Source organism: Paramisgurnus dabryanus, chromosome 13 (assembly GCF_030506205.2).
Source record: "Paramisgurnus dabryanus chromosome 13, PD_genome_1.1, whole genome shotgun sequence".
NCBI lineage: Eukaryota > Metazoa > Chordata > Actinopteri > Cypriniformes > Cobitidae > Paramisgurnus > Paramisgurnus dabryanus.
In genome coordinates, this window is record NC_133349.1 from 11176540 (window position 1) to 11188004 (window position 11465).

Sequence of the window (11465 nt, forward strand, 5' to 3'; positions counted from 1 at the left end):
GATTCAAAACAGTACTTTTTTGTCGCCGAGGTGGTATCCTTAATGGGACACTCCACTTTTTTGGAAAATATGCTCATTTTCCAGCTCCTATTTAAACATTTGATTTTTACAGTTGATATTACACAGTGCCCGAAAATAGTCCCTTTAGTAACTTTCAATAAGAGGGGACTATTTTCGGGCACTGCGTAATATCATTGCGCCTCCTGCAGCCAGCAGCAAAGTCCTTGATTATTACGCCAGAATGAGAGTATAGTTCCTAGCCATATCTACCTAGAAAAATCACAACTTTTAATTTTCTGTCGGTCTTAGTACATGATGTAACAACAGATGAGTCAAGTTTTAAATAGGAAAAATATCAAAACTCTTTGGATTCAATGGATTGTGCTAAGCTATGTTAAAAGTGGTACCGCCAGACCCAGAGATCAACTGAATGGATTCCAAAACTGTAAAAATCGAATGTTTAACTCAAGGGGAGCTGGAAAATAAGCCTATTTTAAAAAACGTGGAGTGTCCCTTTAAAAGTTCATTTTATCTACCTTTATGGGTATACAACACATTGAAATGTATTAAGGACCTATTGTGTAAGGAACAATTTTGTACCAGTTAACTTTTAAGGGTTCAAACCAGTTAACTGTACTTTTAAAGATACTCATTAGATCCTTAAGGTACAGTAATGTACCAAAAAAGGTGCAGCATTGTATTATGTTTAGTATACTTGTAAAGGTCCAAAACCTTAGGGTACCACCCCAGTGACAAAACTTGATACTATTCTTTTCTGACTGTAGCCGTCACCGGAGTGGTACCCTTTCAAAAAGTACACATTTGCACCTAAATAGCTCATACTAGTACCTTAGAGGTACATATTGATACCAAAGAGTACATAATAGTACCCCAGTGGTATCTTTTTAAAGTGTACCTAAACGGTAGATATTAGGACCTTTTTAAAGGGTACTGCCCCAGTGACAGCTTGGGACACTTTTTCCTGACAGTGTACATAAGATAACATAACCCCACCAGAGCAATTATACAGTTTTGTCCTGATAGTTACATGCTCCAGTCAGTTCAAACCAGGTCGCTGGGTTTGTGATATTGACATGTTCTTTCTGCAGTGCTGTTGTTTGCCATGTGATCTTTCTCCATCACAGACACAGGCATAATTTTGTGTTTTTCCATTTAGAGCACAGTGTGGTCACTTCAAATGTCTGCCGGCTACATTAGATAACGCAATCGAAGCTCTTGAGATCAATACTGCCCTCATCCTTCTCTTTGTGATCATACACCAAAGTCACAGTGACTTTCACAGTGAGATTACATTTTATGAAACACACAACGCATTTTTTTTTAAATAAATTATACTGTTCTTTAGCTGGAAAAAATGGATGAGGTATAAGTATCATTTTAGTTTGTTTGGAATTGCAATGGGCACTGCATTAATTTTTGTACTATAGTACAGTTCACATGCCAGGTAGTAGTAGTAAAAAATTATTATACACTACTATTACTTTCCAGTATACGTTTCTGTGCTTTCTAGTGGCTAAGGTGTTCTGACTGGCTATACTGTAACTACTTTTCTATTTGGTTGCTAAATGATTGCTTACTCATCCAAGTGTAAAAAGCCCAAGTGATATGTTAACCCCTGGGTATAGTCTTCTTCAAGGGGATTATTTGATTGCACAATTTATTGAATGTCAGCCCAGATCCATAAAAATTCCTGGTGCAAATCTTCTCAATAGGATGCATGATCTAAGGTTATCTCTGTAGTATGGGTTATGACTTACCATACACACCCAAAGCATTAGTCGTAGGAGTTTTAAGCGCGAGTAAATTATGACAAGATTTTTATTTTGGGGTAAAGTTTCATTACTTGCAATATAGTACTGTTATTATAACTAATATTATTATAAAGGCCGCTGCTGTGATATTCCAGTAGAGTTCCATCCAGGCAGTTAACATCCCTTTTTTTCTCTCTCAAATAAGTCTGTAGGGTCTAAGGGTGTAGTTGATTACTTTTTTATTGATCCTAATGCTGGGAAAAATAAAGCACTGTTATCTTAACCAAAACAGAAACACATTTTTACAGTAAACCCAACAAAGACAATTTAAATCCGATATAAAGTGTTTGCAAATATCCAAAATATGTGGACAAATCTCATTCTTACTATTACAATGTGGCAAAGAATACAATTACAAGTATTATGCATTATTAATTGTACTAAATTTAAAGGGATAGTTCACCCCAAAATAAAATTTCTGTCATCATTTACTCACCCTCAAGTTGTTCAAAACCTGGATTATTTTTTTTCTGCAGAACACAAACGAAGATATTTGGAATATTTGCAGGAAGCAGGAGCCTGTAGCATATCAAGGAGGATTAGGGCCAAGCTAAAATAAAAAAATAAAAATTAAAGTCATTATAATGCAAGATTAAACTAATAGGTTAGTGAAAATTTGTAAAATCACAGAAATGAAGTCAATATAACGAGGATGAAGTTAATATTACGAGAATGAAGTCATAATATTATTATTTAAATTAACTTTATTCTCAAAATATTACGACTTTATTCTCGTTATATTGAATTTATTTTCAAAATATTATGACTTCATTGTCGTTATATTGACTTTATTCTCAAAATGTTATAACTTTATTCTCATTATTTTGACTTTATTCTCAAAATATTATGACTTTATTCTCGTTATACTGACTTTATTCTCAAAATATTATGACTTTATTCTCGTTATCCTGACTTTATTCTCAAAATGTTATGACTTTATTCTCATTATATTGACTATACTCTCAAAATATTATGACTTTATTCTCGTTATATTGACTATATTCTCAAAATATTATGACTTTATTCTCGTTATACTGACTTAATCTCAAAATGTTATGACTTTATTCTCGTTATATTGACTTTATTCTTAAAATATTACCAATTTATTCTTGTTATATTGACTTTATTCTCAAAATGTTATGACTTTATTCTCGTTATATTGACTTTATTCTCAAAATATTATGACTTTATTCTAGAAATATTATTACTTTATTCTCGATATATTGACTTTATCATCAAAATATTATGACTTTATTCCTGTAATTTTATTTATTTTGATTTTTTTCTCGAAAATCTACTGTTGGAATCTCGCATTACAATGACTATAATCTCCAGATGTTTTTATTTTAGCTTGGCCCTAATCCTCCTTGGTAGGAGCATCACTGACTTCCATATTAAAAATTCTATGGATGTCAATGATGCTCCAAAACTGTTTAGTTACAAACCTCAAAATATTTTTCTTTACATTAGCAGATCAAAGACATTTATACAAGTTTGGAATAACTTGAGGGTGAATAAATGACAGAATTATTATTTTTGGGGTGAACTATCCCTTTAACTTAATAATTATGTTACAGCCACATAATAATAATAAAAAAAATGAAAAGACTTTATTCAAATAAAGCCAGCACATTCTGTATCTTTCATAAGTCTAGTCTAATGTTAAATGCCTTGTGACTTATTTAAGATAGACAGATGTGTATGATTGTGTCATCATCAGTCACTAATGTTCAAAAGCACCACCCCATACACCATGTGATTAACCATGGAAATGTGTTTATGTGTGTCAAATTTGTGTATGTGTGTCAAGGCTTACTGCCCTGCATTTGTAAAAGCGGCCAGCTGTTTCTATACCGCTCGCAAAGAATTTGTGTGCATGCCCGCATGTATCCATCTAGCACAAAGCAGTCAGCAGTGATTACTGCACGTGTGCAGCTGCTCGGTGTTAATTACACAGCAGCACTGATCTGTCTGTCTTTATCTAAAGAGCCCAGCTTAAACTCTCAGCAGACCACCGCAGATCCAGGGCATATGAGAAGTGGTTAGGGTGCTGGGTGTGATTACGCTCTTGTTCTGCATTTATCTTATGCTTCATGTGAAACAGCGAGGAAGAACATCTTACATATATTTGTATGCGTGTTCCCTGAAAGTCGAACCTAGAACCTTTCCAGCTGTAATGCAATGCTCTACCAATTAAACTAGGAACACAAAACACCCTTGGGTTAAAGACTTTAAGCAGGTGTGTTCTTGCAGGAGGGTGTCATGCTGACTAAGCAGCTTATGGACGACTGTGGTCTCCTATCAGCTGTGGGTGATAACTGCTGGTCTAAACCCCTCTTAGATTTCACTTTTCCTCACCTGTTTTCACCCTTGTCCACCTTCTGTCATAGTCCCAGCATGTTTACTGATGTTGAGAGGATGAGATCTCGGGTTTCCATCAACTGTTACGCATAGCTGTTCACACTGATTATTATTAGGATAAAAACAATACCATTTACCAATTCAACATTGAGTGAATATTCTTCACATTTAAAGCCCTTCACCGTGCCCCTGGGCTATTTTTATTAGCAGTTCCTTAGTGCCACCACCACCCCATCGGTCACATAGCTTTAGTGGTTATGTGTGTGTGTAAATAAATAACATAGAAACCGATGATGACCCCTAAGGTGCTGCAAATCAGACAGGCCTGCCGGGAATGGAGCAGTCAGGGCCTTGCACACTGGCCCATTCATTCTAATGAAAGACCTCTCCATGTACCATTATTATTGAGTCTATTGCATTCCAAGCCTGACTCTGTGTTGCCTAGAAAAAAACAAGGCAGTTTGGCTGAATCAAATTCCCTCTGCGCTAGTGAAGTTTGACTTTAATGGTGCCCCAACCGTCAAGTCAGCCGAATGGTTCAGCAGTTGCTGTGACCCCACGGCTCCCGGGAGCCAACCACACTGGGACACTGAAAGAGGAAGCTTTTATGAGCTCAACTGGTCTCTATTGAAGTTCTACAATGGCCCTCCTGTTTCCCACAAATTATCCCAGAAGCCTCATCAAGACATAATGGAAAGGGGTTTTGCACAACATTAACCCCTGAGGGAAAACAAATAGAGATATTTATAATGACGTCCTGCGAGTGCCGCGATACAGGGTAGCGGACTGCCTTTTTTTTCGGAGTCATGGAAATATATAAATCAAGTGATACGGGGTAAGAGACCACCTAATGTATGTGTCATTATTAAAATAAAAGAAACATTATTATAAACATAGATGTTTTGATTGTATAAGGCACTGACTTTTACACTATCAGTAAAAATGGTCAAAAATAGTCCCAATCTGTCATAAAAGGTGTACCAGTGGCGGCCGGTGACTTCTTTTTTCGAGGGCGCTCGATGCGAAGTTCGTCTCAACATGTATGTAGCCCATCATGTGTGTGGTTCGTAATTTCAAAATATGTGTTCTGCGCATCGAGTGATCCTATGTGCATCACGTGTTTTGTCAAAATAAGTGCCTGTTGCAGATGCGTCTGAAGGGTTTTTGATAAAAGAGACGCCCGCGTTTGACAGATACAGCGTAAACAGAGTTTACTGTTAAGGGAGTGTCTTGCGTGTATTTTGTGAATGTGAGCGTCTCTTTTATCATAAACTGTTTTGATGCTTGTGCAGCAGGCACTTATTTTGACAAAACACGTGATGCACATGGTTCACATGACACAACAAACACATATTTTGAAAACACGAGCAACACACATGACACTCCGAACACTTATTTTGAATTTGCGCCCCTCAGATGAGCAGTCACGAGCTGCCACTGATATGTACCATTTATTTAGGTATAGATATACATTTGGTACTAATATGACCTTTGAGATACTACAGTGTACTTTTTGAAGTGCCCAAGTGCCCTTTTTACAGCTTTTAATTGAAAGAACCCCAAATTTTAGGTTAAAAAGCACCACCCCGTACTTTATTAAATTAGTACACTGTAAAAAATGGCTGTGGTTATGCAGCTGTTTTAGGATGGCCATTCGTGCCTGTTCTGCCGGACACGTCCCGAACATGTTTTCAGGTTCATTCTCCGGAAGTCGCATTGCTCGACCGCATACGTCATCAAGGTTTAATATTTCAGGTTTAATTTCAGACAAGCAACCGTTACATTTCAAGGTAAGAATGAAACTACAGTCGGAGCCTATGGTGTAGTGGGCAGTGCTCCGACATATGGTGCAAACGCACTTCCGGCGACCCGAGTTCGAATCCCGGCTCGAGGTCCTTTGCCGATCCCAAACCCTTCTCTCCACCCTCTACTTTCCTGTCGTGTCTAAAAAATCTACTGTCTATCAATAAAGGCAAAATGGAATGAAATGAAAAAAATGAAACTACAATGATTGTATGTCTTAATTTTCTAATGTATTTTAACTGAAATGTGAGAACCTCGATGACGTATGCGGTCGAGCAACGCGACTTCCGGAGAATGAACCCGAAAACATGTTCGGGATATGTCCGGCGGAACTGGCACGAATGGCCACCCTAAGCTGTTTGCCAGTAATTAACTGTAGATTTAAATGTATGTTATTTACTGGATTAAACAGTTTGTTTAAAGTTAAATGAAAATTAACAAGTCTTTGTCTTTGCAGGACAAAACCATAAAATAACAGCCTCATGCAAAGCATTAAGGGAAACCAATAAATAAAATACATTTAAATCTACAGCTGGCAGTAATACTTTAATTGTATACAGAAATCTTTTACATTGTAAGTACCTTGCTACATTGATTTTTTTTTTACTTGCTAAATATCCCTGAGGATGATGTTTATAGCACCTAACAAGTATCTAACTAATCAAACAAAGGGACAACATGTGCAGGCATGAGAACGAACAGCAGGATGCCAGAAGGAAGTTGCTGTTTTTATCTACTAAGTGTGGCCAATTGGAATCATTATCATTTTCCTTATAACAAATTGTTTGCTCATGATTTAATGCATTTATGATAATGACAAAACTTAGGTCGACAAAGAAGTTCTTCTTTTATTGCAAAACTGTTTTCATGGAAAGCATTATTAGTTAATAAACAAATTTGAATATGAAAACTTGGCAAGAAAGGGGGTTTCATAAAAGAGGTAGTATGAAAGAGGATGTGAATGTCTGCTATTTTGCTTATATGAAAAGTAGGGTGAGTGATGCTTTAATATTTTCCTCATGCACAAATATGTCTTTTTCTATATTATGCCAACAGACAGACTGACGCCAGGCTTTACCTATAGGGGCCAGGCATGCAGAGCACTCATTGGCCGAGTACACCGGCTTGACCATTCCTTGCTGTGCTAGATATAAGTGATTTACACACTGTGTTGACCATAAATGATGTGGTAATGATACACAGCGGCCCTGTGATCGCTTTTTAATTAGATTTCATCTTTATTCTCTGTTGCAAGACATACGGCTGCAAATGTTTCATGTTGTCATGCTATTAAGTTTTTGATAAATCACATTTTTCATGTGAAACATCTCTCTCCTGTTGAGGAGTTAAAGTGGTTTTGTGAAAATGCGCTGAAGGACAGTGACTACCACACTCTCTTTAGTCCTATAGTTAGACAATGCTTTCCCAAATCTGTTGGCTTGCTTTATGCAGCACAGTCACGTTTTGCATATATTTACAACCAAGTGATTTAAATTACACTGTCAGACAAAATGGTCAGTAACTGTCACTGGGCGGTCTCCTTTAAAAGGTCCTATATGTATTATTTAGGTACAGATATGTATATATTATTTGGTTCTAATATGAACCTCTGAGGTAATAATATGAACTCTTTAGGTGTAAATGTGTACAGTGTAGGAAAAGTTAATTATTCCATAAAAATATAAGAATCATCTTAAAAAATAAATCATCTAGTACTTTAAATGTATACAAAAAGGTGATGACTGAAATTTCAGCAAATGTTTTTACAGCAACATTATAATCAGGCATTTTTGAACATTTTATAACATTAAAAAGTTTTAGAATTGTCCTCCTTAAAATAGTTATCTGTGAATGTACAATAGAGCGACTAGTCAAGGCAAAACCTTGTACTATTGATGCCTGGAATTGTTTCCCTTCCAATATATTGGATTATATAAATGAAATTGATTATATGGGGTAACAGTCCAGCAAATACCAATCTGTCTGTTTATTTTTTTAATGTACTTATTATGTTTTAAAGGGTGAATTGTTGCTATTGTGTCTATTGCTCCCCCGTCCCTTGATGGATTTATTGTCTGTTTTATTTTGTTATATATTAGTTATCCTTATTATATCTGAAAAATAATAAAGTTTTGGTCACAACATTTTTTATATATTATCAAATTATAACTTTTATTTTAAAATGTTTATGGGGTAATACAAATTAACAGATTGTTAAAAATGCAAATACAATTTACGTCAAAAATACAATTTACATTAAGTTACACCAAATAGGATGTCTATGTTTTAAACACAGATTGTCTATATATTGATTTTAGTGTCCTTGTTACATAAGTACTGACACACCATGGCCATATCACAGGGTTATAATGTAATAAAGTATCTGTTTCCTTCATTTACATATTTTCCATAAGTATACAGATGATCTGCTTTAGTGTTGGAATAAAACAACTTTGTTTTATTATTTTAAAAGTTGAGGACTTTTCAAATACATAATGTATCATGTTTACAAAAACAACATTAATGCCATCTAGTGGTTGTATAAAATCAATGCGTGCACGTGTCCAACACTCTGAGATCACAAGTGAAAAAGCTTTTTTAATTAAATTACCAACACGTGTATAATTTTATTTATAAATTTTTTGAAGTCTAAATGCATTAAATAGAAATATAAAAAGCCACATTTTTATTTGACTTGAATAATTCAAACAAGTTGTATTCATTTGTGAAGACTAACTTGTTGAACAAAACGATTGTCATTTTTTTATTAAACACAGAGCTTATTTTGCAATAATCCCAAAGTCTATTGGAAAAATGAATAGGCCTTTTTGTTAGGGAACCAGTGTCCCGCTCACTTCCGGGTTGGCCTACAAAAATGCGTCATCCCTGGTTATGCCACCTCACTTAAGTTACAGTTATCACCACTAGGGGGAGCACCTGTAATTATGAAGAGTACAGGCCTACTTGTGCAGGATGATGTTTCAGTGCTGGTCATTTAGTTAGTCCAACCAGCCGAGCACTCTCCTCCCACAACCTTCTTGCCACTGAATCATCTTTACCTTCTGGAGCAGGATCTTTTTCAGCACAGTCACTGTAATACATGTACACAGCCAAACCACCATTCAGCTTTTTATAGCAATCTTAGACACTTTTTTACTTAAATACCAACAAATACATTATTTTCTCTGTGAATCACTGATTTACCTGAAGTAGCAGCCAGATTTACTCTCCAAGCCCTCTGTGACTGCACAGTAGATGGAGGTCTGTGCACCCTGCCAGGGTGTTTTCATCAGCAGCATGCAGGGCAGAGACAGTATAGTCTTCAGCATTGGACACCACGACTCAACATGGCGACCCAGCCCTGTTCGAATCACTCCTGGATGCAAGCTGTACGATGAGACTCCAGTACCTATGGGGCATCAACTGATAGATGAAATAAACTAAACATGCAAAAGGTTTGTATAAATGCTTTATTGAAAGATGAGCTGGTCTAAAATTGTACTGCATCATAAACTATAAAATCAAGTTTACGTTATATTATAACTGTTTGCTAGCACATGAATGGTTACCTTTCATTTGTCGTGCAAGTTCTCTGGAGAAAAGCACATTGGCCAGCTTACTCTGTTTATAGCTGATCAAAGGACTGTAAGGGCACTTGTCGTAAAACAGATCATCAAATTCAATCTTTCCTGTGGGAAAATATTGGCAATTGTTATTTTATATTATGCAAATATATACATAGTCTATTAAGTGTTGGCATTCTGGCATTACATTTCATGATTGTATCTATACATATTTTAAACAGTCTGGTCTGATAAAGCACCACACTTTATGCATGCTGACCTCCCAAAAAGGAGATTACCTCCAACGTGTGCAATACTGGAAACATTCACAACACGGCTTGGTGAGGATTTCTTAAGCATTCCTAATAGTAGGTTGGTTAAAAGAAAATGTCCCAAGTGATTGACAGCCAGCTGTGTCTCAAAGCCATCCTCTGTGATCCATTTGGGACACATCATCACACCTATTGGGAAAAAATACTTTTTTATTTATCTTGGTATAGTGATGCTTCAGAATGTAACATCTTAACTTTCTAATCTTATAGCTTGGTGTAAATGTTATTGTCAGTTAAATGCCTGCATTGTTGATGAGTATGTCCAGGCGCTCCTCTGTGGCAATGAACTCTTTGGCAAATTCTCGAATGGAGTAAAGAGAAGCCAGATTTAAGTGTCGGACGACTACATTGCCATTTCCTGTGGATCGACGAATAGAATCAGCAGCATTCTCAGCACGAGTGATGTCACGGCAGGCCATCACTACTCGGGCACCTAAGTACACATTCACACATACATAAGCACATTTGCAAATACCTAACAGAAAGGACATTCAAAGAGTGTCTAAATAATGTGCCATACCTCTGCGAGCCATTTCTCTTGCAGTTTCCTTGCCAATTCCAGTATTGGCACCAGTGACCACAACTGTCTTTCCATCGAGACGAGCACGACTTTTGCAGACACCACCAGCTATCCATTTTCGTAGCAGAATAAAGCCTGTAAAGAAAGGTTACATTCAGCTTCACTTGGGATGCTAATAAAATGTAACTTAATTATATTATTTGCATTGCTATGGATGATGCATAAAGTAGTTTATTTATATATTTACATTTATTCATTTAGCATCTACTTTATCCAACCTAATAAGGTCAGGTTGATGCAGTCAAACAAAATAATAACAATTCTGTAACGATCTGAAACAATAAACAACATGTCTACAGCTATTATATTATTCCTTTCTTCGTGTTCATTTTAGAATTTACTAACTAACTAACTAATTTAATTTAAATCAAAAGTTAACGTAGTTGATGCATATGGACTAACATAAAAAACTGTATTGACATTAATTATTAAGATGAATAAATGCTGAAAAAATTGCATATTTGTTAAAAGCATCGTTAGCCTAACAAATACACTGTAAAGTGTTAATTACATACAGTAACTTACTTATAGCCAGCAGCGCGATGACAGCGACATGATAAGATGTAATAATTTGATACATAATCATCTAACACAGACCTAGCTTTGTCCAAAATTAAGAATAAATGCTGGAGATGTCACATTGTGTTCTCTCTGTCTAAAATCGGACTGTATTTAGGGCTTAAGCAACTTAGCTTAGAGACCGCCTGCTGTACAGTTCACCTGCTGCGTGATTACTCGAGTATCATACGTCACTTATCTCAACATTATAAAATGTATTTATTTGAATAATGGCTTGAGTCACATTTACTGTTAATATTTCAATATTTACCATTAGGCCTATAAAAAGAATAATATTACAAATATACACACCAGTAAATAATATACACCACATTGACAATAGGTATTTCTTGCATGAAGCAGAAAATGGTAGGACGACGCGCGCGCGCGCACACACACGGATTCACGCAAACATATCTAGGCACGGTAACTACGT

The 11465-nt window shown here is 36.0% G+C and overlaps 1 protein-coding gene across 1 annotated transcript; it reads right to left on the bottom strand.

Moving 5' to 3' along the window:
- Positions 1-7981: 7981 nt before the first annotated feature.
- Positions 7982-11259, bottom strand: LOC135788978 (retinol dehydrogenase 13). Its single transcript, XM_065298516.2, has 7 exons — positions 10997-11259; positions 10412-10546; positions 10133-10324; positions 9859-10020; positions 9566-9685; positions 9201-9405; positions 7982-9087 (listed from the first exon to the last, which is right to left on the bottom strand). The coding sequence occupies exons 1-7, from the start codon at positions 11055-11057 to the stop codon at positions 8988-8990; spliced, it is 975 nt and encodes a 324-aa protein (XP_065154588.1). The 5' UTR covers positions 11058-11259; the 3' UTR covers positions 7982-8987.
- Between the last annotated feature and the right edge of the window lie 206 nt (positions 11260-11465).

Bases quoted from the DNA above. Each gene is read 5' to 3' on its own strand.
- LOC135788978 (XM_065298516.2), bottom strand. From the start codon at position 11,057: ATGATTATGTATCAAATTATTACATCTTATCATGTCGCTGTCATCGCG. The intron at 10,325-10,411 runs GTATGGCACATT...ATGTGTACTTAG, and splicing joins AAGAGAAATGGCTCGCAGAG to GTGCCCGAGTAGTGATGGCC. The intron at 9,686-9,858 runs GTAATCTCCTTT...ATTTTCCCACAG, and splicing joins CAGTATTGCACACGTTGGAG to GAAAGATTGAATTTGATGAT.